Source organism: Ochlerotatus camptorhynchus, unplaced genomic scaffold (genome assembly GCF_037179485.1).
Source record: "Ochlerotatus camptorhynchus isolate MF236.1 unplaced genomic scaffold, CSIRO-AGI_Acam_v1.1 ptg000577l, whole genome shotgun sequence".
Classification (NCBI taxonomy): Eukaryota; Metazoa; Arthropoda; class Insecta; order Diptera; family Culicidae; genus Ochlerotatus; species Ochlerotatus camptorhynchus.
Window position 1 is genome coordinate 536831 of NW_027041058.1, and position 26272 is coordinate 563102.

The window sequence follows — 26272 nt, forward strand, 5'->3', positions numbered from 1 at the left end:
ATCCAACTGCGGCAAATGCAAGTTGTAATGAGCTATGCTGCTCATCCTGTCACGACGATCATCCGGAGAATGAGCGGGAGGGGTAGTCGAAAAAACATCCTTGAAGAATTTTGCGAAGAGATCAGAAGCTTCTTCCGCGGAGTCAGCACGACCTTCTTTATAGGACACATCGAGTGGTATACCGCCATTCCGCCTAAGTTTCTTCATGTAGGTCCAAAAAGACGATGGATCCCGCTTTGCCTCCGACTCAATGCGCAATACATATTCATGGAAAACTGTGTTCAACCAACTGGTGTAGTGCTTCTGTTTCGGAGGTTCCTAAGTTCCGTGGTCCACCATGGTTGATTGTAGTGAACACGGAGTATATTCGTGGATGATATCGAAAATGGCACCATAAAACCGGGAAACAGCATCGTCAACGTCACAATCAGTCAAAAGCGTCGTCCAGTCTATCGAGCCTATTCGGGCGTTGATAAGGGGTTCATTGCAGAAGTTGAAATCGTAATAACAGCGGTCCAGCCCAACGTCGTCAGTATTACGAGGGTAGTCAAATTTGATGATTAAAGATTTGTGATGAGCGTCGAGTTTTAAAATTCCACAGGGCGATTCGAAAAGTTCGATTCTGTCAGTTTCACTAACGAAAGCCAGGTCAAGTAATCTCTCGTTTACGTTCCGTACATCCTGAACCTGCTGTAATCCACACGCAAGGATCGACTGGGTCAGAGCGATTTCTTGTTCAGATGAAGCGTTGGTCGTGATGTAAGAATTCATGTCGGCATCAAATTGCCATGATAGTCTAGGCAGATTATAGTCTCCCAAAACTATGACTGTATCGGCAGTTTCAGCAAGCTCATACAATTCTTGAACACAAGATGCATGATTGGAGTACATGGCGCAGTCCGAGTTAGGCCTTAAGTAGACGCAACATATGTAGACCGACTGCATTGGCAACGAAACACACACGGCCACTTGCTCTAAACAGTTGGCATTAACTAGTGGAACCAACTTACAACGTAAATGCTTTTTGACACCGATCAGTACGCCGCCACCACGTAGCAGTTGAGATGTGGCTGGATTCCGATCGAGACGATAAATCACATAGTCGGACGAGAGTTCAGAGTTTAATATGTTTAATATGTCGCTACCAAACCAACAAAGGCAAGAAAATTGATATTTTTCAAGCAAAATAACTTGAAAATTAAATGGTCCATCCAAGATGAAGACGAATATTAATATTGACAACAACACAGTCGATAATTAAGATCCAGCCACGATTGGCCAAACACAAACGTAAACTTCGATATTGAGACATCCACTGAATCGTAGACGCCGCACCAATTGCTCACTTTTTCATTTTAAATGCCGCAGTGAGGTTGCCAGCAAGTTTTTGGTGAAATTGTGTAAAAATATCTAAATCTGGCAACAGTAATTTTCGAGATAAGAAGCAAAACAAACAGCTGTCAAATGTGGATCGAGCAACGAAAAAAGTTGGAGTTTCTTTCTGATCGCTTTGCAAGATTCTCAAACGCTGATACCATTTAATTTCAAGTAAGATGCTCATTACATTTTTGTGAATAGAACATCCCTAATAAAAATTGTATGGTTAATTTGCTTAACGACGTGTTCTGAATGGAATAGTGGAATAGTTCAATGATTTGGGTTATCGTTCGTTTATGGTTATTTTTTATTAGGGATACTAATAATAAGATTTTTATCCACAGCGATGGAACAGTTTGATGAAGATCCTGAAAACCTAAGCGCAAGAGAGGAAGAATAACTGGACGACTCTCAGGAGGATGTGGACCCACTAGCTGCTGAGTGCGGGTTGGAAGAACGGTACGCTAAGACTCCTGATATTCCGGAAGATGTGGAAAAACCCAATGAAGATGACGAGTCCAGTTCGTGCGAAGAAAACGAAAGAAGGAGATCCAGAACAATAAAAGAAGTTATTCTTCTTGGCTGATTATGTCATAAACAAGTACATCAGGCAGAAGAGTCGTTTGTGCATCAATTTCAAAAAGAATGTGCCGGAAAAAGTGTCGATACCCTCTCGGAAGTTTTGGAATGCCTTTGGAAACTCGTCGAACCGCACTTGTGCTGCGAAATAGATGTCAGTGAAGTGGATGGCATCAAGGTGTCTTGGTCTGAAAAAGAGAAACCTGATATCCGTGACAATTCAAAATTCGTATACCTGAAGGACACCAAACGGAAGAATTTGATCAAGATTGACCAGATTGGAGAAGGAAAGATCATGTTGAACTGGCGCGAAAGGACCATGACTGTGTTTGCATTTGTTTATTTGCAGTCTGTTAGTTCAGTGGCAATTTGGGATGAAGTGAACAAGAGTCTTCTGCTACCAGCTGAAATCGACCGAGCAAGAAGAACCAAAGAAGCAAATGCCACCAGCAGATATGAGATATGAGATGAATGTTTTGGTCTATACCTACTGCTGAAAGTACTCAGTTGGAATGTACACGCCAAGGATTAACCGTTGCACAAAATATTGTGGACAATCTTTCTTCCAGTATTCAAGAGCTTTGTGATAAAGCAGATCAACTAAAGAATTTCGTGTTCGATGTTAAATTGATGGCTCAAGGTGTGAAGGAAAAACTGAACATTTGCCGGGACAGGGTGAGTGGCATGCAAACCTCGACTGCTCCACAGGAAACTGTTCTCAGGCGAGGACTACGAGAGCAAGTAGGTGATATGATGTATATTGACCACGCCTGATTGAGATGTTTTGTATCGCTATGCATTTTGCTATGGAATAAAGGCTGACTGAATTTGATTTTACCTTTTATTTTTCTAACTTTATTCGTTGCAAAGAATCCGATGAATTTTTACTTTCTTACACTCATATTCTTCTAAAATCCAATATCGTTCATTGATTGATTCAAAACGATGTTAAGGTCAAAATGACCTCCAGAAATATAACCACATTTGTGAAACAAGTGAGTACATGAATAATTTCTGAATCTTGGAAAAGTTTCGGTGATTGTTATAGAAATTGGTTTCTTGCTGTGTGGGGTTAAACATAGGATAAAATGCAGGTAAAAATACTGGTAAAATTCCAAGAGATCGAAGATATAAAATGATGTTTTTGTCACAATGTATTCTGGTACCATCCATAATCTATATCGAATGGGGCCCAGGATACGTTTCTACTCTTTGTTTCTGAGAAGCAAATTTAATAATACAATCGAAAAACTTTTTGCGGGTGAAAGTACCCTCGGTTCTAAATGACTCTAACATCTCTGATTGACCCAGAAAGCAAAGGTAAGATTCACGTCGTTTCCGATTGAATTATCCACGGTAGAGAACTCTTTTGTCCTTTGACACCATATCCATGATTCCGAAGCATATTCCTGGAGTCAATTGAAACTTCATCCAGGAAAACTATTTGATGAAGCTGCCACCTGATGGAATCCAACTCGTCAGCGTACTTCAGAATGTTCGATTTTCGAATCTGGATTGCTCGCCTCTCGATTTTTTTCCCAAGTTAGTCCTGCTGTATGAAGAATCCGGATGACGGACGCAGCACTAATAGTAGTGTTGAAACGTTTCTGGAAGCGGTCTCGAGCTTCGTCAATAAATAGCACAGGTTCTTTGTAGTACAATTCCAAAGGCCATTGCCGCTGAGCTGCTCCAAATCGTCGATAAATACCCTTCCGTTGCTTCCGTGTGAAGTCCCGTCTCGCTCGTATTAGCAGATCCATTTGCATACAATTGATTTTGAGTTTCCAAAAACTTTTGCCAGCGAAGCTCGATCTATTCCGAGGAAGTAAAAAGCGTAGTAGCAGTAGGGATAGATTGTGTTTACTCTTGTATTTCAGAGAGGGACTTGGGTCAGAACGTCTTCGCAGTTCTTCTTCTTTACAACGTATTAGCAGCTGTCCTTGACACTTAGCGGAGGGGATGAGTGAGTCGGAAACTACTATTCAAACTATTCAAAATTTATCGGTAGGGGAAGTGCGAGTAAGCCCGTCACCTCATCAGAGAAATTCAGTTTTAGTGCAACTAAATGAACACAGGTCATGTTTCTAATAATTATTTTGAACATTTCGAGACACAATAGACCCACAATTAACAGTCAAATGCTAGGAAAATAAACGAAACATACCCAAAAATATCATTTGCTGCTGTATTTTAGTTTTTGAAGTCAATTTTAAGGTTTTAACATCACTAAGAGATCAAAACTTTTTATCATCATCCATGCGGTTATTGATAATGTTGATCAACCCTATCACTCTATTTGGAGTGCTGAGTATAAGGGTAGGTCAAAAATATTAACTCTTTATTACTCTTTCGATTTGTATTGAGGCCCCTAACAGCTGTGCAACATTTGAAGTGATGTGTTTTAATTTAGAGTGCAAACGATAAATGTCCTAAAACGAAAACACCATATTGTGCGTTTAAATAAAAATTATATGTACGTCGCCGGTAAACTGGCAACCCTAATAAAAAAATACCATAAACGAACTGTATCCCGGATGGGTAAACTATCCCACAAATGGTTTGAATTATACCCCGAATACGTCGTTAAGCTCTCTTTTATTGTTATTTTTATTAGGGAACCTGGCTCACTTCCGACACGATTTTTTAGAAAAATTAAATGTTTTGGAACACTGCAATATTGTCAGCTGTGTCGACAATAACAAAACCATCGGTACTGATTTAGAAGTGCGTCTCAAATTGTACTTTTTGTGGTGTTGTCTGCCCGTTTTATCGCAGTAATGGCAATATTGGAGAACCCTCACGGTGTTGTCTTTTCAAAAACCGTTTAATGAGGCCAAATACTACCTCAATCGGGTTGAAAACGGACAATACGGAGGCAAAAATATCGGAACTATGTCAATCGAACGTAGGTAGCGTATCAGATTCACATCACAATGGATTCTTGCTCCGTCAAGAATCCAAACAGAATGTAAACCTGGATACTGTTCCACCTCCCTGTTTTTCAAGGCGAACTTCCGGCAGCATTCGAAAAAAATTCTTCTGTTAAAAGTTCCCTCAGTCCAGAAGCATTCTAGCACTCCACCTACGCCGAGGAAACACAAAAAGGAAACTCGTGGCTTTCTGCAAAACTCACCGCGATACAGAATTTTTTTTGACCAAAAATGTCATAGCCCTTCTTCCGCAGCATATCACGGTTATCAAAACTGACTTCGTCCAAAAAAACCAGATTGCTAAGATCCCAAGGCAAATTATTTTTTTCAAGATAAAAAGAATTCTATGGTTTTGACAGATGGGATCACTGCATATTTGCATCGGCCGTTATGGATTCTCGATCAAGATTTAGGTTTAAGTTTCATGTCGGTTTGTCGGTGCTTAAGCCTCCCAGAGGAAGTAAAACGAGCTTACAAAGAGGTACTCTAGGGTCTTCCGAAGAGAAGTTCAAGAAATGTCCAAGTTCTGTAATAGTGAAACCGACAATCTACATACAAACTAAACTGTTACTATCGACATCTGTTGCGGAAGTCAACAATGCTGGTATTCCATTAAGCGCAAACGTGGGCCTACCTGTGATCGCCGTTGCTGCGGTGCATTCCATCGGTCCGATCGATCTCGTAGTACTGCGACTTGTTCGGCGAGTGCGACATCTGCAGTGTCGTCTGCTGGCTGTTACCGTTGCTATAGCTCCGGTCCGACCGGTGCTTACCTTGATGGCCGCCCTTCACGTCACCCTCGAAGTTATCGAATGCATAGTTTGTGTTCGAGGAATAGTCCTTCCAGGCGGAATTAGGGATAAGTTGTTCCTGAAATCAGGATGATTTTGAAAGTTATTTGAACACATTTTTTCTCCGGAGTGAGATCTACAACCTTCATGCGCTTTGTCGTTCTGGTTTTGTAGATGGTACAGCTGGCCTGTACGATGGCAATGAACACCAGTGCAGCGATACAACCCAAGATCGTGTACAGTCTGGTTCCAGCGCGCTCGAAGAACGACGGTTCGGTTTTGATTGGTTGCTTGTCTGTGATGTCAAATTGTTACTGTAAAGTCTCAAAGGATTTTAGGGGTAAAATACTTACATTCCAAGGCTTCGAATTCCAGGAAATCCGGATCTACCGACAGAGCACCAACCTTGCCGGAGGACAAATTGTTCTGAATCAGATGTTGGATGGTTTGTTCAAGCTTCGCCGGATCATCCACCAAGTTGCTCTCGATACCGTCCTTGTTCAGAAGAATATTCATATTGACCACAACTCCGTTGACGTTCCTTAAAAAATTAATAACATTGTAAAGGAATATTTTCAATAACTCAAAAGCTCAACTCACTTCTCGAAATTCACAACATCGGTCTTGTGGAACCCTCCAACGCCCTTGAGCATACCGTTGAACGTTTCCGTAACGGACTTCGACAGGTCATTGTACTCTGGTGTTCCGGATTCTGGAACCACGAATCCGGAAGCCAAGTTCGTCAGCATGATCGACGCTCTGTAGGCAATGCGATCCGGAGCCGGGGTGACAGCTGGATTGAAAAGATATTCGAACAACTTTGGGCACGACTTGATGCAAACTCGGCTGTCCGTCACCACTGGAGTGGACTCGTGCTTGCGGATCTTCTTATTGACCGGGTTGAACATTCCTCCATTCAGAGGGAACATCAAATACAAGCACTGATCATCCGTGAAGGCCAAATCACCCTCATCCATGGTGTCACGCTTCCTGCTAAAGTCCAAGATGGTCATACCGTCCTGGATTTTTCCCGATGCGTTGAACAGGTCCTGACCAACGTCCAGCTTTGGTGGCGAGTATCCATTGATCCAGGTGTCCATCAGGAATGGTCTCCCATTTAAGTCAACCCATCCGATGATGGAGTCAGTCTGGGACATCTTCTGGTCCTTGCTGAAGCCGATTCCCGTCCACGTTCCAGTATTGTTGGTCTCAATGTGGAAATGCATGGATTCTCCTTTTCCGGTGACCTGCCAACTGGCGTAGTATTCACAGTTGTGCTTGTCCTGCTCACAATCCCTGGGGAACTTCCAGAAACCTTGGCATTCATCCTCCAACTCATGGCTCTTGGGACCGGACGGAACGATGACTCCGTCTGCTGACATTATCGTTGATCCGTTGGCAGATTTAATCGGTTCCAGTTTCTTCCCCTCTGGAATTTTTAAAGAAATTTAGAACAATTGATCAGAGATAACCAAAATCGATTCTTACCCAAAAAATTGATCTGCGTAACTCCACGTTGCATCCGGTGACCGTGGTACTTCAGTTCATCGGGCATGTAAAAGTCCTTCACGCTAGCCATGTCCTTCTCCAGTCCGGACGGTGGCACATGCACGTACGCTCCCGGTTCCTGACCCTTGGCCCAGATCACGTGCATCAGATCGTCCACGAACGAATGATCAGTCGGTTCATTGGCTTGCAGCTTTCTACGGAACACGATCGTCGTTACGCCGTCGATTTCGAAACCTCCCGTAGCGGTGAGATCCGATTTGCCACCCCAGAAGGTGTCCAACCGTGGTGTCGAGCGGTCTCGGGTGTAGTAATCCCAGACGCGATGGTTTTCCTCCCGGGCCGTTCCTATCACAATGTCCGTACAGTCCATGGGGTTGAAGTCGTGCCGTGGGGTCCATGGATTGGCTTTCTTCTGGGCGGCTAGTTTTGGTTTGGCTGTGGTTTCCGCTTTTGGTTCCGGTTCTGAGGCGGGTTCGGATTTGGGTTCCGGTTCTGCTTTCGGGGACGATTCCGGTTCTGGTTCACTCGATGGCGGGTGAGAATCTGAGAATTGCGGAATATTGGTGATGAGAACTGAGGGTTGCTGAAGTGCAAACAATCTATGTATGCACACAACAAAATGGGAGAACTTACCTTGAGTAGCACGTTTGCTCTTTTTGCTGGATTTGGGTTCCGCCTTCGGCTCGGCACTAGGTTCTGCCTTACCCTCTGCAGATGGTTCTGGTTCTGAGGTGCTCTCTGGTTCTGGTTCCGAAGCAACCTCCGGTTCCGGTTCAGATGCAGCTGGTTCGGGTTCCGGTTCAGCCTTCGGCGACTTGGGTTCCGGTTCCGGTTCCGATGAGCTCTCCGGTTCAGGTTCCGGGTGAGCACCTGGTTCTGCAGTTGGTTCCGAAGAAGCCTCCGGTTCTACGTACAAAATGGAAAGTTTCACATCAAACCTCGAACTCAAGCACTCAAACACTTGTAGGGTTTCAACTTACCTGGTTCACTTCCAGGCTCCGGTTCAGCACCTGGTTCTGGTTCAGCAGTTGGTTCCGCTCCCGGTTCAGGCTCTGCACCCGGTTCCGGTTTTGCTGAGCCAGCTTCGCCTACAATCAGCGGGAAGTTCTTACATTCAGCCGTCAATTTCCTCGGACGCCATCCCAAACCAACCCACGAGGATCCGTTCACCTTCATCACCACCTCAATTTCACTCTGCTCCTTCAGCACACGCCAGTACACGTTCAGATCGGGTGATAAATTCTTCAACTTGTACAGTGAGTAATCGATGTCCGTGGATTTGATTGGCGATTCTGTAAATATTGGAACAACAAACAAACAGTGCTGTTATCGCATCGCTATCGAAACAAAGTCAACACCATCGATTCTTACTTTTGTTGCAGCCTGGTCCGAACCAACCCAGCCGGCAGTAGCACTGCTTACGAGGCATCGATGTTCCTCCCAGATCCACGCAGGTTCCCTGGACACCGCAGTCCTGATTTGTGACGCATTCATCCCAAAATTCGCATCGACTACCGTGGTACTTCTTCTCGCACTTGCATCGTGCAAAGGACTTTCCATGTCCAGAGCAGGTTTCATGGTATTCCTTCCTATGAACAATGTCCACGTCGGCACAGGACCAGAACAGGTAGTTACTGCCCCATTCGCCCGCTTGCCGTGTTAACCGTATCGTACAATCCGGACAGGTGAAGTCCTTCGGCAGCGATACCTGGAACTGTTGAGCCCTAGAAACCGAAATCAAAATATTTGTAACGTTACAACGATCGATAATAGTCAAACCACGCTTACGTCACATCCTCGCTAAGGAATGGCTTTCCCTTAACGATTGGCGTCAGGTTCATGATGGGTTTCTCCTTCTGATCGAGCACCTCAAGTCGGAAGCCACCCTGTAGGGAAGAATCGAAAATACAATCGGCGTAAGTCACGTGAATCTAGGGAGCATTAAGTGCAACAATTGTACTCAGATGCACTTGAGATGCGTTTTGTTATCATCGGTAAGCAATCTGATACCGCAGTTCATGAAGCACTGTTTAGGAAGCACTCGAGCTGAAATAAACTCACGCATTCGTTCGTATAAAAAGAAATGCTTCCGAATGGTAGCGCGCACTAAGTTGTAATAGATGTGACGGAAAGTGTTCGAAATGGTTCTCAAAAGTGTAATTTTAGTATTTGCCATTGGCGGAGTGTGGCCGCAGGCGGCCGAAGCTCTGAGCTGTTATTCGTGTTCCGGAGGTGAATGTGTGAACGGAGCCGATCTGGGCATCCGGGTGAATTGTAGCAGTTCGCAGGATAACTGCTATACCAAGTTTGATGGATGTAAGAAATCGGAAACGGATCGGAGCATACTCCAGCAGAATCTAATGAAGAAGTTTTCCTATCCTAATTGATCAGATGTGCCGATTCAACGGGGATGCGTTTCGGATTTGACGGCTGCCGAGCCGTGTGCAGGAAGTACGTGCGAACAGTGCAGCAGTGATTATTGCAATGTCCTCAGTGCGGCCATCCACAGGTGCGTCATCTGTTCGTCGGTTCTGGACGCCAAGTGCATCAGTGATCCGGGAAGTTTGCAAGATGTACAATGTGGCGCACCAAGTATGAACGTGACGGATGCGCAGTGCTATTCGCGAGTGGTGAGTGGATTGTGGGCTTCTGTGAGCATAGTGTTTTATGGGTGACGAAAGTGCGTTGTAGAACATGGCATGAATGCCTTTCTGTGGGACACGCATGTAGTTGCAAATGTCTGGGTAGGATTCTATGGAAGAAGGTGGTTTGTGACGAGTAGGTAAATTTAATGCATTTCAAATATAAGATCAGAAAGGTGAATTTTTGGAAAAATCATGATTATATTGCACATAGGGCTCCACCAAACCCTTTCTAGTGTTCCGTGGAGCTTTAATAAAACTTGAAATTTGGAAAAATGTAAAAAAGATTTCCATAAATATTGATGATACATTCAAGATGGCAAGTGTATCTCTTATGTGCTTAACGGATTCATTTCTTTTTTTCTACACCGTGTTATTCAACCTTACTAAATGCATTAGGAAAAATTTAAACAGTGTTTCCAATCCAAAAATGACCCTACACTACACCTACACTGAACGAAAACATCCACAATACTTCGACTGATTATTGTATTGATCGAGCCCTTTGACAATACGCTGTCGAATTTCCAGAATTCGTCATCAACTGATGAGCATCCATATGACTGTCCTCCAAATAAAGGATGATATTTATTTGAAAATTGGCTGTAACACATACAGGGCTCAGAGGACAATAATGTATGGATATGCTTTAGAGTAGATTGAACAACCATTCATCATGGATACAAAAATTACTTACTTCCACCACGAAATAGTCAATAGTAGTAAAATTCTTCTTTATTTTTGATTTGTTATGTGGTTTACAATTGCTAATACAGGGCAAGAGGCTAGCCAGAAGGGCTCTTCATCTTTGGTGAACTTTTTGATTTTGTGTTGTACATGTTGTGTTTTACTGTGTAATGTTTTTCAATTTTCTTCTTGTGAAGTATGTTGTTTGAATGTTTTAATTTGTTATTCTACCTACTTAACCTAATTTAACCTAACGTGCCAGATCCCTGACGATCTGTTGGTCGGATCGCCTACAGCAATCTCTGAACCTTGCGAAGGAGGCAGCTCTCCGTAACTCCAGTGTCTGAAGACCAGCCAGGCGGTGGGCCTCAGAGTTTCTAGTCCGCGGTGGAGTGTTGAGGATCATCCTCAGGATCTTGTTCTGGATTCTTTGAAGTTTAAGATGGTGGCTTTTTGCGCAACTCTCCCAGATTGGCATCCCGTATTCTATTACGGAAAGGATGATTTGTTTGTAGACAGCAAGCTTATTTTTCAGGGACAGGGTAGACCTCCCGTTGATGAGTGGATACAACGATCTTATCAAGATGTTGCACTTGGTTTTAGTTTTGTCAACGTGCTCCCTGAAAAGAAGCTTGCTGTCTAATGTTAGCCCGAGGTACCATTCCACCACTGAGCCGTCTAAGCAGATCTTATTATTTTCAGACGGAACAAGTCTGGGAGATTTTGAGTGTGGAAAGATGATGACCTGGGTCTTTGCCGCGATGATACGGATCTTCCAGCTGTTGAAATATTCAGACAGGACGTCCAGGCCTCTCTGAAGTTTGGCAGTCAGAGCTCCGATGACCCTACCATTGTAGACGATGGATGTGTCATCTGCGAACAGAGACAACGATCCACCATCAGGAGGAGCCGGCATATCGGAGGTGAACAGGTTGAATAGAATGGGGCCAAGGATGCTTCCATGTGGAACTCCGGCACCGATGTTGAAAGCATCCGATGTGATGCCATTCAGAGAGACTCGGAACGTCCTGTCTGATAGATAGTTGTTTATTACCTTCACTTCTTCACTAGGAAGATTGGAAGACCGTACTGCTGCAATTTGAACACCAGGCCATCACATTGTCGAACGCTTTTTCAACGTCCAACAACGCCATGGCAGATGTTTTCGAAACAGACTTGTTCCGTCTGAGAATATTTGTCACTCGTGTCAGCTGGTGGACGGTCGAACGACCTTTCCGAAAACCAAACTGTTCCTCGAGTAAGATGTTGTTTTGTTCGGCAGATTTTAGGAGCCGGTGGTAGACTGCTCTTTCGAACAGTTTTGATAACCCTGAGAGAAGGCTGATTGATCGATAACTTGAAGGTGAGGACGGATCCTTCCCAGGTTTCCGGATGGGTATGACTTTAGCTGACTTCCAACACGAGGGGAAGTAGCCAAGTCTGAGGCACTGATTAAAAATCAGTGCCAGATGGTTGTAGAATCTGGAACTCAAGTGTTTGAGTTCCAGATTCAGGATGTTGTCGAAACCATTGGCCTTCATGTTTTTAGATGATTTGATAGCCGTAATCTCCGATTCCTCTGGAAAAATATTAGGAATCTGATGAAGATTGGTTGCATTTTCAGCAACCTCAGATTCATAAAGGCTGACGATGTTTTGTCCGAGCCTTCTCTTCAGGAGTTATCAGATGAACCTCTGGGTTGCCGGGACGATCCAGTGGGGTCAGTGGTGGAATGGGCCTGGGCTTGTTTTTAAGAATTTTCGTTAGTTTCCAGAAGGGCTTTGCACAATCTGGGAGAGAGCGGATTTTGTTAGCAAAATCTTGATTTCTGAGGTCCACCATCCTGGCTTGGATGGTTATTGTAAGACGATTGCAATGGGTCTTCAAGACACGCAAACCAGAACGCTGGTATTGCCTTCGGATGGAGTTACGGAGTCTGATGAGATCTTTGGTAATTCTATCAAGGTTCAGAGTATTGCTCACCTGTCTGGATACTGGCACGTGTTGGTCCCTGGCCCGGAATATCGCCTCCTCGATGGAACGCAGACACCGGTCAACGTCTTCGGGCGTCTCCGGAAGGACACCGTAGTCGACAGTGGAGTCGACACCGTGTTGGAACTGCTCCCAGCTGACATGATGGTAGTTGTGTCGGGAAGCTTGGAATCAGTTGGCAGATGAGCCTACTTCGGCCACCACCGGATAGTGGTCCGAACTCAGCTCCTGATGGGTCACAGGTAGCGAGTTGTTGTCTCCCATGTTGCTGATGAGGATGTCAATGGTGGAGTGAACGCCAGACCGGCTCAACCGGGTGGGAGAGTCCGGCTCTAATATGGTGTAGCGAGCCTCTTGCAGGTCGTCGTTGAGGATGGTGCCGTTTTGGTTGCGTCGACTATTGCCCTAAAGCCTGGTGTAGCAATGATGTACTTTTCGCGCCGTCGAGTTAGTTTGATGATGTCCCTCCGGAGGTCTGCTGCCGACCCGTCCCTGATGGTGATTTGCTTGGGGCAGTACGTCGCAATGACTGTGATAGGGCCGACAGGAGTGGAGACTTCTACCCCTATTCGATGGTTTTCAGCTGGAAGCTCGGCAGAAGCCGACAGCAGATGTTTCTCCTTACAGCAATCTAGTCTTAGAAGCCGAAAGTCAGGAAGGTAGACGTTTACCTTCGGTTTCAGGTGGGTTTCGGTGATAACGGCAATGTCGATGTTTTGTTTGTTGAGGAAGTCAACGAACTCGATAATCTTTCTCTTGAGCGAACAAGCGTTCCAGTTGGCGATCTTGATGGTTTCACGGTCCATAATTGTCGATGAAACGTGATGCAGCAAGAATCTGCTCGGTTCTGGTTTTGCAGGAGCGCTTGATGATGATTGCTTCTGCCATGATGGTAATAAGTTCCTCTGTTGTGAGTAGCTCTTCGTTTTCATGCGACGGTGGGGCATCATCTCGACGTCACGATAGACCCGGGGGAGGGGACGAAAACGTTGCCGCATAGGACTGACGGCTCGGATCAACCGGATGGTTTGGCACCTCAGCAGTTGGCGGGACCGATGCAGCAGCAGCAGCAGCAGCCAAACGGTTGTTGAGCGGTAGTGGCGGAAGAATCGGAATCGGACGCCGTAGGCTAATGACGGGGAAATTCTGCTCATTGCGTGCCGGTACCTTTTTCCGACCCGGCTGGTTCTGCGTGGAGGCCCTTTTGCGGATTTCCATGAATTCCGCACGCTTCGGACAAGACTTGCTGGTAGCTCAATGTGCTGCACCACAGTTGGCGCATTGTGGATCGGCGTTTTCCATGCTCTCGCATTCTTCGGGCTCGTGTTGTTTGCCACATTCGTTGCAGCGATGAGCCATGTGGCAATTTTTGGTCCCATGCCCAAACATGAGACAGTTTGAGCATTGGGTGACGTTACGGGGGCGATGTCCTTCCAACACGTTGTGTTTCGCTCGAGGTGGACTAAATACAGCTGGTCACGGTACTTGCGGGAGGCGTCGTGCCGATTCATCCTGAAGACTTGCGATGGCCTTAGGCCGTTCTTCTTCAGCTCATTCGACAGCGCGGCGATTTCCATATCGGGCAGACCACGCACGACCACCTTGACGAAATAGTCAATCTACGGTTTTCACCATTTACCAATGTTCGCCCCACCTCTGGTGGTGATGGCTATGCTTCCACCTCGTTTGTCTGCTTAGAACAGCAAATGACGTTCGATAGAATTATTTACATCATCGTATTGAATGATTTGCGTTATGGGGCTTAACCAATACCAAATGCATTTCAATTTAAGATGACTATCATTCTGCAGAGAACATTACGCATTCCAACTGAAGACCCTATCCCTGCTCATAACAATGTTCATCCTGTATTCGAGAGGAAAATCGTCTGATTTCAAAACAACCGTCATCCGGTTGCAGCTACCATTCGAAAGGGCGATTTCGATGTTTCGATTTGAATGGTCTGAGGTTTGACGGTGTTTTGGTACAGTGTAGGAAGGTTAAATGGGAACTGGTACCCCGTCACGGCAGAAATTGGGTGGTTTTCAGTGTAGTAAAAATCATTCAGTTAGTTTCGATAAGCTTCACGGTAAGAAAAAAGTACCCAAAATTGAGTTCCTTGAGCTAGAAATTTACTGTATTTGGCAAAGCTGTTAAGGAGATAAAGATCTTTTGGCTGATGCTCAGTAGTTCAGAAATTTCTCAAAACTTGACTCGATCATAAAATAAAAATACAATTTACATCAGCCTAAGTGGGATAAGACAAATGTATTCTGGATTTCTTTTACTGGTGCAGATTTTCATGAAGATTTGTGGATACATAAATTGGGGTGAGTCGTTCCACTGGTAACACGTATCTCAGATGGAAAACATTATCTTTAAAAAATCAATATTGCTGAAACTTCCACCAAATGAATGTTTAGAGTCTTGCTTTCATTTAAGACTAATTTCAAAATGTCTTATCGAGGGGTCTAGAACAAAAAAAAATCCCTGTATTTGCGTGTGCGCGGACAACGATACTAACTCAGAGAGTGAGGCACTCTTGCTCAGTTGAATGGATAAATTTATAAAACCGTACACTCCCGATCATAGGTTTAAGGACACGCCCTAAAAACGTCCTATTTTCGTTCTTTTTAGAACATTTTAAAGATTTTGAACGGAAATACGAAGAGGAAAATTGCTCAATATCATTTTCAAATTTTGTATACCAAAGGTTCACCCAAAGTTACACTATTTTTCAAAATTTACTCTGAAGAATCATGATTGATTTTCTCAGAATTGACTTGGAAAAAAATTGCAACTAAAAGTAGTAGTAGAACCCTTATGCTGTACCATTCATACCATTCAAATAACCTAAGGAGATCAAAAATTGGACGTAACATGAGATAGCTTTGAGCAAAACACATTTGCATGTTCAGCATCCGGAAGAACTTTGCCGCATGTACAACTATGACGATGACAGTTACTTTCTGACCTTAAGCTATGGCATATACAAATATTTTACATGCACACTAGCGCCGCATACCGAAAATATTCTGAACTATTTACTGTTTACCAGCAAAAAAGCTTTGATCTTCTAAACAACTTGGCCGAAGACTATAATTTTCTAGCTGTTCGGGACCTCGATCTGTAGCATATATGAGGATTGCACGTGTATACTAGCGCAGCGCAGTGAGGAAGTTCTGAACTACTGTTCACCAGCCAAAAGACCTTGACATGCTGAACAACTTTGCCCATGACAGTAACATTCAATTTGGTCATGATCTCGAGATATTTTATACGTAAAAATTTCACACGTATACTAGCGCTACGCAGTGAGAAAATTCTGAACTACTGTTCGCCAGCGACAAGGTTACGAGCTCCTGAACAACTTTGCCGGAGACAGTAACTTTCTATCTGGTCAGGATCTCGATATATTCCATGTTGTAATCAAAGAGGTCAAATCCCACGTAGTATGGCCACAGTTTACGCGGTTTCCATTTAAATTTTCCCAATTATCCGCATTTTTCGGTCTTTACTGTAATCAAAGTTTAGCTTGTTTAGATCAAAAAAAGTAGAAGGGTCTGTGCCTAGGGGCACGAACGGAAGCTTAACGTAGGACCGCTAGTGGACGGAACAAATGTGAGCATTTAGTTCTTTTAATTGATCAATCATCAATTATCTTAACTCTTTCCGTTTTTTATTTGTAAGCGTATCAAATTTGTAGTATTTATTTCAAAGAGAAAGTTGATGAAGAAAATCCAATGGACTGTCAACTTGAGTATTTTCGATTCATCTATTTTTCATTTATTTTTCATTAATTTTTTGTTATTTATGAATTTTTAAGTTTTGTGCATTTTGGTATTAAAGTGTATTCATTTCACCCCTCACAGGATTTCCTTCCGAGTTATATGAATGTGGCGGGGCAGAAAGTATCGTTTGTGCAGAATATGTAAAATAGAAGGGACTTCGAGAGATTGAACTCGTGAGAGCTAATTTTCTTGGCTTTCTGTGGACTGAATATACACCCAAAGCGAATTATTCCCACTTCTCTCAAATTCTATATGGATTTTAACACTTCCTACCAGCGTATTCTGGAAAATGGTCGGACGATGATTAATCTCACCAATACATTCGGGTCTACAATTCCACACCTTCTACAGGGTGATTCGGAATAGCTGTCCCTTTTAGAAATGGTCATAACGATTGAACGCTTGCATGAATTTTTGATATCATTATATTCCAGATATTCTACATATATAACCTTCAACTAAGCATAGTTTATTTCAGATCTCTCTCCCTTTACCTTAATTACCAGCCACATTTGTCATGAAAATTAACTACAGCTGGCACGCACGCTTTAGTTCCAGCACTTTTTGAGTCCTGGTGATGCGTTTAAGCTCTGACATTGAACGGATTTTCCAAGCATGGTTCCTTTGTACCTCTATAATGATGCAAAAATAAATGTTACATTCTTTCGAAGAGATTTCAGTTTCTAAAAGATAACACACGATTTTTTTTACAGATTTATGCCATGCTTCATTATGACCTCAATGGTTGCTTGAAATCACAAACGAATGAAATTTCAAAGCCTACTATCAATACAAGCTGATATTTGTACACATTTAAAACAAAAATACTTGAACATATACCCATTTTACCCATTGAGAATTGAATATTTGTGAAATCGGTGACAGTTATTCAGAATCACCCTGTATAGAGACCAGGTTAAGCCTTAATAGCTAGCTGCTTGCGGGAACTGATGACCTTGACAAATGTCCAAATAATACTCTTAACAAATTTATGGTGGTCCTGAAAAGGACCGTTTTGTAGTGATGGTTGAGTAATGCTGAGCTGAGCACGACGAGCTACTGATTCCGATCCTAGCCTAGCGGTGGGACTTCTTCCTCCTTCTCTGTGGTTGCTCATATGAGCTCTGCAGCTCGCTGCTTGCAGGCAGCCTTTCGTTGTTGTTGTTGTTCTTGAAAGCACTCCTGTTGCTGCTGCTGCTGCTGGACTGGGCACCACCACTTACGGTGATTGAATGAGCACCGTTCAGTGGGACCGCATCGAATTCGATTTTTAAGTCTGTGTTAGGGAATGCGCTGTTTTCAGACATTCGGTGATAATTTTGATCTCCATTGCAACAGTTGGACATTTGCTATTTTTCAATAGTGACCTATTGAAAATTAACTAAGTGTTAATTTTAGCAGATTGGTAGATAAATTTCCAATCGTTTGGCTTGTTTAGAATTAAAATCTATCTGCTATTGGTCGAAACCTGACCTCTTTTCGTAATGATGTGCATTTTGGTTTTTTGAAATTGCGTGGATTCTATAGATCCTGTGGAGATCTATCAAGCCCTGATGTATGTGTTGGTAGAGGGAAAAATGTAAAATTTGCAGGAGACGATGTCTTAACACTCGAAAGCAATTTTGTGAAATATGAAGTAAAACAAATCCTAGCTAGTTCTGCATGATGATTTTGTTTGATTTTATTTCTTTGTGAAGTCTCCGGGAAATACCCGCTTGTGATTTGTTTTTTTTATGATAACTCCTTACTTGAAAACAGGCAAAAACTCACAAACAGGCTGCTTTTTCATGGTACACAGTGTGATAATTCAATAATCAATAAATTATCTCAACATTTAGTGGCAAACCATTCATAAATTTTGGGAACATACAAAAAATTCTATAATCCACATTAAATTTCATATGTAAGCGCCGATTGAAACAATCTTTTCAACGTCACTACAAGGGTGATTGATTAAACGAAAGTAACGAATCGTGCGGAATGAAAGCCAAGGAAAAACTAATTAGACGAGTATATTCAGGCCTACAATTCCACACCTTCTATAGACAGGTTGAGCCTTGATAGCTAGCTGCTTGTGGGAACTGATGACCTTAACCAATGTCCAAATAATACTATTTAACAAATTTTTGGTGGCCCTGAAAAGGACCGTTTTGTAGTGATGGTTAAGTAATTCTGAGCTGTGTGTTCAACACGGATGAGGCTGTCGAGCTATATGTCGTTTGGAGCGAGGGTGACACGCTTGACATAGATGACCGACCCGCAGCGACTCACGAAGATCCATAGCATAGCGGTGCAGCTTCTTCCTCCTTTGATTGCTTATGTGGGCTTTGCAGCTCGCTGCTTGCAGGCAGCCTTTCTTTGTTACTGGAGAACAATTTACAACGCCACACGCCGAAAGCACTGCTACTACTGCTACTGCTGCTATTAATTTCAACGACCGAACACCACCACACAGTGGTGTGGTCGTTGGGAGCGTGTGGTTCTGAGTATGACGATGAGTGTGCAAAATATTACGCAATTCCATCCTCCCTATTCGCGCCCGAGGATCGGAGGCGAATGCCACTTCGATTTGTTTCGTCTACTTACTACTCTCTGACGACTGTGCTGGGGAAGCAGCATATGCATGTAGGTAATTGGTGGATTTGTTAGTTAATTCGACGCTTTTGGACAATGCTGGACATTTACCAGTTTTTCAATAGTTTCTTGTTGAAAATCAACATTCGGAAGCATTTCGATGCGTAGCCATATTTCTGATCGATTGGTGATAAAATTATTGAAATTGGACCAGGGGCAGCTGAGTTATTAACGTTCAAAATCTTTCTTAATTTGTTACATGTTCCATTTTCGGTTTTCACAAAGTGTACCCCCGTATAGAAATCAAAGACGTAGTCCTACGTCAAAAGTTTTTTGAGGAATACTCGTTGGTTTCAGATCGATTGGTAACTCAGCAACGAAATGTCAATGGAAAACTCATGTGTGTTGTACAAAGTACAACAGCGCGAGTAACGGAGGGTTAAGAACAGCAGTGACATCTGAAGGGAAATTAACGCAGGTAACATTATCAATAGAAAAGCCTCGATACAACGAAGCTTTGATATAACATAACACGATATAACGTAATGTTTGCGTCTATATAACGTAACTTCAAAATAACGTAAAGAAATGAAAAATTAAGTAACGTTATATGTATAATATGTCTTTGACCTTAAGGTGACAATGGATTGGGTCAGAATGACTCACTTCATCGATTATTTACAAAATAATGCAATGCTCAATCGGAAAAACTCTTCCGTGCAAAATTAAAGCACTAAAAGTCACAGATAAACAGACATAACACTCACAATCACATTCATCGCAAATAATGTTTTAGTTGGGAATGTGCTTGCATGTGTCATGGTGGCGCCACTGAAGCTTTGCCAAGTCACCAAATTTCGAACTTATCAGTGATGCCAGTTCTTTTTCACGTCTAGGAAGTAGATGTCAGCTCTTGAAAATGATAAGTGGTCAAGGCATCCCACATCACCACACACACCACATCTGACGAATACAGAAAAAATAGTTATTGAATATTACATCGAAAGTGCTGCACATTAGTCATTCCGTTCCTAATATTACGCTGCACGATTAACACAGAATTCGGGAACAAATCATATTGATGTAAAGGGTGATACGGTCAAAATTTGGTCAAGGGAAAACGCGTGTAAATCGGTGAAATCGTTTATTTAAAAAATCAAATTAAATTTCTTTTTCAAGTTTAATTAGTATAAAATTCAGGAAAAATATTCAGTTAGGCTTCCGCTTTTCCAAATCCGAATTGCCGGGCCTTACGCTTGACCCCTGCCATCAGATTTTGTACAGCCACCTTGTCCACCTTCTTCGCCGCAGAAAGCCAGTTTGCCTTGAACTGCTGCTCGCCCTTAGCAGTTTTTTTGGTCTTCTTTAGGTTCCGCTTGACAATAGCCCAGTATTTCTCAATTGGGCGCAGGGTTGGTTCCACTCACTTGCTATAAAAAATATTTTTCGGAATTATGCAATCATTAGATGATATAATGATATGTTGTACTAGTAAGTAACAAGAAGAGGGTGTAAAGTATGTGTTTGACCCATAAAACCTGTCAGTTTCGCTTTCAGAGCGTCACAATCAGCGATCTTATGATTAGTGAGCGTTCACTCAGAGTGAGCGCTCACGAGTCGTAAAATCGCTGATTGTGACGCACTGGAAGCAATATTGACAGATTTTATGTGTCAAACATATACTTCGTGACCTCTTCTTATAACTTACAAGTACTAATTAGCATTATACTATTTCATGGTTTCATAATTCCAAAAAACATTTTTTTATAGCAAGTGAGTGGAAGTAACCCTGATTGGGCGGAGCTCTGGCGTGTTGGGAGGGTTCTTGTCCTTGGGAACCACCTGCACGTTGTTGGCGGCGTACCACTCCATGGCCTTTTTACCGTAATGGCAAGATGCCATATCCGGCCAAAATAGTACGGAACAACCGTGTTTCTTCAGGAAAGGCAGCAGACGTTTATTCAAACACTCTTTCACGTAAATTTCTTGGTTGACAGTCCCGGAAGCTATGAAAATGCTGCTTTTCAAGCCACAGGTACAGATGGCTTGCCAAACCAGATATTTCTTTGCGAACTTTGACAGTTTCATGTGCTTGAAAACATCTGCTTCCTTTCCTCTTCCTTTTGCCGTATAAAACTCCTGTCCCGAAAGCTGCTTGTAGTCGGCTTTGACGTAGGTTTCGTCGTCCATTACCACGCAGTCAAACTTCGTCAGCATCGTCGTGTACAGCCTCCGGGATCGCGCTTTGGCCGTCGTATTTTGTTTATCATCGCGATTTGGAGTCACTACCTTCTTGTAAGTCGATAGTCCGGCTCGTTTTTTGGCTCGATGCACAGTTGTAGACGATACACCCAGCTTATTTGCGGCATCTCGGAGAGAGAGGTTAGGGTTTCGCTTGAAACTACCGGCAACTCTCTTTGTCGTCTCAGCGGCTTACGGTTTTCGATTTCCCCCCGATCCAGACTTCCTGGCTGTCGACAAACGTTCCCCAAACACTTTAATTACATTTGTAACGGTTGATTTGGCAACTTTTAGCGATTTTGCCAACTTTGCGTGCGAGTAGCTCGGATTTTCGCGATGCGCGAGCAAAATTTTGATACGCTGCTCTTCTTGCTTGGACGGCATTTTGACAACTGAAGAGTGAATTCCAAAATCAAACTAGGAGCAACATTCTACACACACACACCTTCAAAATGAGGGGTGTTCAGGTTTTTTAAATGCAAAATTGAAAGAAATATTTTTATTATATTATTAATATATAAAAAAATTATTTATTGTGTAAATTTTCTGTAATCCATTTTCTAAGTTCTATTTTAGGACCATAATCATAGTGGTCGCTAACTTTTCTCATCAATTACACATTGACACATTGATTTCCGTAGATCGTTTCAAATATTGTTAGGAACATTTCCTACTTGTAAAATGCATTATTTCAATACAAACAATTTGTTTGTAACGTAACGCCAAGCATTAGCAATCAACTGGCTTTTGCATGTATCTGTGCGTAAGCAGTCTCCAGGTAGAAGAACAATATGATTTGGAACGCTAGCACAAAACAGAGAAGCCACAAGGCGGGGCTATCCATGAAGGAATTAGCAAGAAGAACCATCAGCATCGAGAGCATGATCAAGCTCGCGAGTGACGTTTTTGGTTCGCAATAATTGATGAATATTGGGTTTTTTTTAATTCGAAGTATTCTGCTATAATTGTAGCTGATTGAAAACGGATGTAATAATTATTCGGCAATGTCATCTATGCGTTATCGCAAGAACTCTTTGATGAAAGCGCTTGAAAATAAATGTTAAATATAATACTTAAGTGAGAGTATTCTTAAATCATGTTGGATTCACGTGTATTTGTGAAATAATATAGACAATTCAAGTGTGTGGATGCGTAAGCTAATTGCTAAAAAATAAGCGTTTATTTAGAAGTCAAGCTACAGAGTCACAAGTTGTTTCACCATATCTGATATATCTGAATATTTTTGAAGATAATTAGATAAATTGAACTATTTTAGAAATCACCCACTTTTGCCATTGCTAAAGGAAATATTTTTCAAACCAATCCTGGGATAAGGTATTTGTCATTTGTGATACATGCTTCCATTTTCCCATTAGATCGGTTCCGTCACCGAACGGGGCTGCGTTCAGTCGGAAATGGATCTGGCGGCATGCGCTGGCACTCACTGCTCGACTTGCACCGGGCAAGGTTGCAACAGTGGTGAGTTCCCGCTAAATCGACAAAAATGCGTCATATGCAGCTCGCAGGCTTGCAACATCGAGGCCACCACCAGCTACTGTGACCTACCGGATGACAGCTGCGTAGCCGCCAAAAGGAATGATGGTATCGATCAATTTTGCCGATCATTTTCTCAGATTAACATTTTCAAAATCCAATTTCCTTAGGAACGTACCTGAAAACGTGCGAGCAATCGATGTCCGATTCGGACCGACAATTCTGCCAATCAAATCCATCAGCATGCAGGTTCTGCACCAAGTACGAATGCAATAAAAACGAGATCAACCTCCAGGCCCCGGGCCGACAGTGCTACACGTGTCAAGGTACCAACTGTTTGCACTCATCGCTCGAGATCGGAGCCTGTCACGACATCGATGATGAATGCTTCACTATGTTCGACGGATGTAAGCGCTCGCCATTAAACACTCAATCTAGTGAAAGACAAATGCACCCTCTCACTCCTTGTTTCAGTCAACCCGGTTCATCGTGGTTGCCGATCGATACTCACCGCCCAGGATAAGGCCATTTGCGATGAAACGGACGATGTAAACTGCGCTCTCTGTACCGGCGAGCTGTGCAACCTACAGGGACGAGAGGATCACTGGTGCGCCTATTGCTCCTCGGTCGTGGACAGTAACTGTGTCATTCCAACCCCTCAGCTTACGTCAGTTCAATGTCCTGCTCCGACCACAGAAATCAAAGCCGATGCCCAGTGCTACACCAGAGTCGTAAGTCTCGTCTAGGGATGAGGATTTAGAGGATGGTGCGGGGAGTGATCATGACAATCTAATTTATTCTCAGATAGGCACAGTAACGGAGCGAGGTTGTCTCGGATCGGCAACGGACGCCGAGCTATGTGATCCCACCAAAAACTGCCAGACGTGTTCGATTGAAAACGGAAACGCATGCAACACGGCTGTGTTCCCGGCCGATAGGAGGAAGTGTGTTGTTGGAACGCAACCCGATCAGTACTGTCCCAATCCGTGGGATAACTGTGTTCAGATCGCTAGCAGCAGTGGAGGTAGGTGGATGAACTTTTGCTCGATAGGTGACCAATGACTCATGATGCGGAAGAATCACGCGCTGTGAGCATATCATTCATAGGTGGTACGGACGATCATGGGGTTTTTTTTTTTTAAGGTTCAAACGTTAAAAAGTGCCAGTCATCGATGAGTGCGGAGGAAATGACCTTCTGCAAGGCAAACAGCAACAAGTGCAATTTTTGCGCCGACGATAATTGCAATCAAGCAACGGTGACGTTCGACTATCTTGAGTGTCTGTGAGTATTGCAAATGTTCGCAAAGTAAACTCTTCATTGCATTGTGTGATCTACATAGTGACATACACACTTGAAAAGCATACATAGCTTCAGTATTTTTTTAAACGATTGAGGCACCAAAAACTTCACTACAATGACAAGATTCGAATGTTTGACTAACGTTGAAAGTGTTTTAAATTATTTTTGTGACAAGCCACCCAAGCCAATTTATAATGTGTAAGTGTGAAGATTGTAATTCTGATGGAGATTTTTTCGGGATCAAAAATTTCTCGACGTAGAGTACCATTTTGATTGCCTCAATGTAATGTAAGCGAAAGAAAGCATAATGACGCTGTTCAGTCGCAGTTGAAACGTCGTAATTAATCTCTGAATCTTCTCAATTCCCCACCACAGATCTTGCAACTCACAAGACGACCCGGCGTGCACTGCAAGCCCATCATCGCTCACCAACATCGAATCTTGCAGTACCTGTGTCACCCTTCTGACAAACACTTCCCAAGGACAGCAAATTTTACAGCGAGGTTGCCTGGGTAGCCTTTCCCCCGAAGACGCAGACCAGTGCGTCAATCATAACAATACCAATTCCAATGCAATGTGTGCGACATGCTCTACAAATCGATGCAACGTAGACATCTACCCGTCTAACAGGTTGGCATGCTACCAATGCCTGCGCCCGCCGTGTCTTTCACACGATACCATCACACTAGAATACTGCCCAATCTACTCGACCACTGATCGATGCATCATGCTAACTGACACTTCGGGTTTACCCATTCGCTTGGGCTGCAACAGTAGCCTAACCTCAGCTGAGCAAAACGCTTGTAAAACTAGCCCCCAGCATTGCATGTACGGTTCCAAACCGGGAAGCAATGATCCCAACGTCCTGCTTAACTCCAACAAATGCGTGCAGTGCTCCAGTGCGTACGAACCCGATTGTATGGGAACTGCAACTGCCTTCGAAGCCCTTCCTTGCAACGACCCGGCAAACACCCAGTGCTACTCCCGCTTCGTGGATGGCAAAACCACCGAGCGAGGATGTCTCAACGGTCTGGACTCCAGCTCCCAGACTCGATGCCTGCAAGGCACCAACTGTGCCGTCTGCTCATCCCGCATCGAGAAATGCAACTCCAAAGAGTACCCCATGGGCCAGCTAAAGTGCTACCAGTGCGACTCGACGAAGAATGCAACCTGCAAGAACGCCCAGTCCGGAGATGCCACCTACTGCCCTTCGTACAACAGCCAGAACCAATGCTACATACTGGTGCAGAAAAATGGTGACACAGTCCGGAAGTGTTCCAGCCAACCACGGAATACGGAATGTGCCGGAGCGGAACAGTGCGAGGTTTGTCACTTTAACAAATGCAACGGTCGGGTATCGACCGCGGTGATGCCCGCCATTGTGAGAGCCCGAGATACGACACCGACTACCACCGGCAAACCAGCTGGAGGAGCTGCTAATTTGAGCTCGGTGGCGCCGATGACGCTGATGATGGCGATGATGATTGCACTTGCGGTGGCACGTCATACCTGGTAGGATTAGTTGATTGCTGCTTGCGGTAGTGTTGTCACTGTTGAGTTAATATACTTCTGTACGCTTGATTTTGGTATGCGTGTTGAGGAAGGTTAATGAATGTTTAGTTTGATTCATTATCCGAAACGATCCGTTAAGTTGAGCGCCAGTTTTGATGGAATGTTGAACGTCTCATTGTTTTTCACTCTTGGTGTTGATTGTTTGGCCTGCTACCGATGCTAATGGTGTTTACATGCTGAAGCTATGATTTGAAGGATTCAGCGAATTTTGGAGACTTATGGCCAGTGCTGGCGAAATCATCAATCAAATGATCTCAATATTCCGAGTGATATTGGAACAAAATATCATGCTAGACGTCATCCCGATTCCGGAAATATCCATATTGAAGGGTATTTAGCAGTATTTCCCACTTTTTCTGGAACCGGAAGCCACCATCTTGGATTTAAAAATGGCACGGGACATCGATTTTCAGTGTCTAGACGTCATCCCGATTCCGAAAATATACATATTGAAGGGTATTTAGCAGTATGAACGCGGGGGGACACACCCCTCACCATCCCTCTCCAAAGGGGGAGTTTGGTAAAGAGAGGTGATAAAACGGATTTGAACCTTCCTAAAAATTTGTCCTAGCTCGCTACCTACTCTCTATATGCAAGTTTCACACTGCCGTACTCTAAACGGAACTATCAATTCTATACTTTCTCCTCCTCATCTATCGTATAAAAATTACCACTTTAGTCTGTTATTTGAAATTAGCATCTTCAACTAAGTATTTCCCACTTTTTTTTTCTGAAATCGGCAGCCACCATATTTGATTTCGAGATGGTGCTGGACATCGATTTTAGGTCTCTA

At 43.4% G+C, this 26272-nt stretch overlaps 2 protein-coding genes, 1 long non-coding RNA gene and 2 pseudogenes across 4 annotated transcripts in view; 3 read left to right on the forward strand and 2 right to left on the reverse strand.

The window, feature by feature from the left end:
* Nucleotides 1-26272, forward strand: part of LOC135713752 (uncharacterized) — a 511705-nt gene that overhangs the window by 33236 nt on the left and 452197 nt on the right. The gene's annotated exons all lie outside the window — the stretch shown is intronic.
* The window catches only part of nahoda, a 125692-nt gene that overhangs the window by 11539 nt on the left and 87881 nt on the right, over nucleotides 1-26272 (reverse strand). The window contains exons 4-12 of one of the 2 annotated variants that reach the window (XM_065236881.1): nucleotides 8975-9072; nucleotides 8558-8910; nucleotides 8167-8478; nucleotides 7820-8092; nucleotides 7166-7729; nucleotides 6278-7106; nucleotides 6031-6218; nucleotides 5821-5972; nucleotides 5521-5726 (exon numbers count right to left, since the gene is read on the reverse strand). In XM_065236881.1, coding sequence (XP_065092953.1) covers nucleotides 5521-5726; nucleotides 5821-5972; nucleotides 6031-6218; nucleotides 6278-7106; nucleotides 7166-7729; nucleotides 7820-8092; nucleotides 8167-8478; nucleotides 8558-8910; nucleotides 8975-9072 — 2975 coding nt within the window. Of the gene's footprint in view, nucleotides 1-5520; nucleotides 5757-5820; nucleotides 5973-6030; nucleotides 6219-6277; nucleotides 7107-7165; nucleotides 7730-7819; nucleotides 8093-8166; nucleotides 8479-8557; nucleotides 8911-8974; nucleotides 9073-26272 lie in introns of both variants that reach the window. The other variant, XM_065236880.1, reaches the window with a different exon arrangement.
* On the forward strand, nucleotides 1724-2730 carry LOC135713781 (uncharacterized; annotated as a pseudogene).
* Nucleotides 2865-4133, reverse strand: LOC135713782 (uncharacterized; annotated as a pseudogene).
* Nucleotides 9298-25529, forward strand: LOC135713699 (uncharacterized). Its single transcript, XM_065236895.1, has 8 exons — nucleotides 9298-9502; nucleotides 9578-9816; nucleotides 22490-22715; nucleotides 22778-23014; nucleotides 23082-23338; nucleotides 23412-23631; nucleotides 23751-23889; nucleotides 24283-25529. The coding sequence occupies exons 1-8, from the start codon at nucleotides 9328-9330 to the stop codon at nucleotides 25421-25423; spliced, it is 2634 nt and encodes an 877-aa protein (XP_065092967.1). The 5' UTR covers nucleotides 9298-9327; the 3' UTR covers nucleotides 25424-25529.

What these genes read in the sequence shown, in the direction of transcription:
- LOC135713699 (XM_065236895.1), top strand. Translation starts at nt 9,328, where the DNA reads ATGGTTCTCAAAAGTGTAATTTTAGTATTTGCCATTGGCGGAGTGTGG. An exon ending in AGCCGCCAAAAGGAATGATG is followed by an intron (nt 22,716 to 22,777) that starts GTATCGATCAAT and finishes CAATTTCCTTAG; the next exon opens with GAACGTACCTGAAAACGTGC. An exon ending in CTTCACTATGTTCGACGGAT is followed by an intron (nt 23,015 to 23,081) that starts GTAAGCGCTCGC and finishes TCCTTGTTTCAG; the next exon opens with TCAACCCGGTTCATCGTGGT.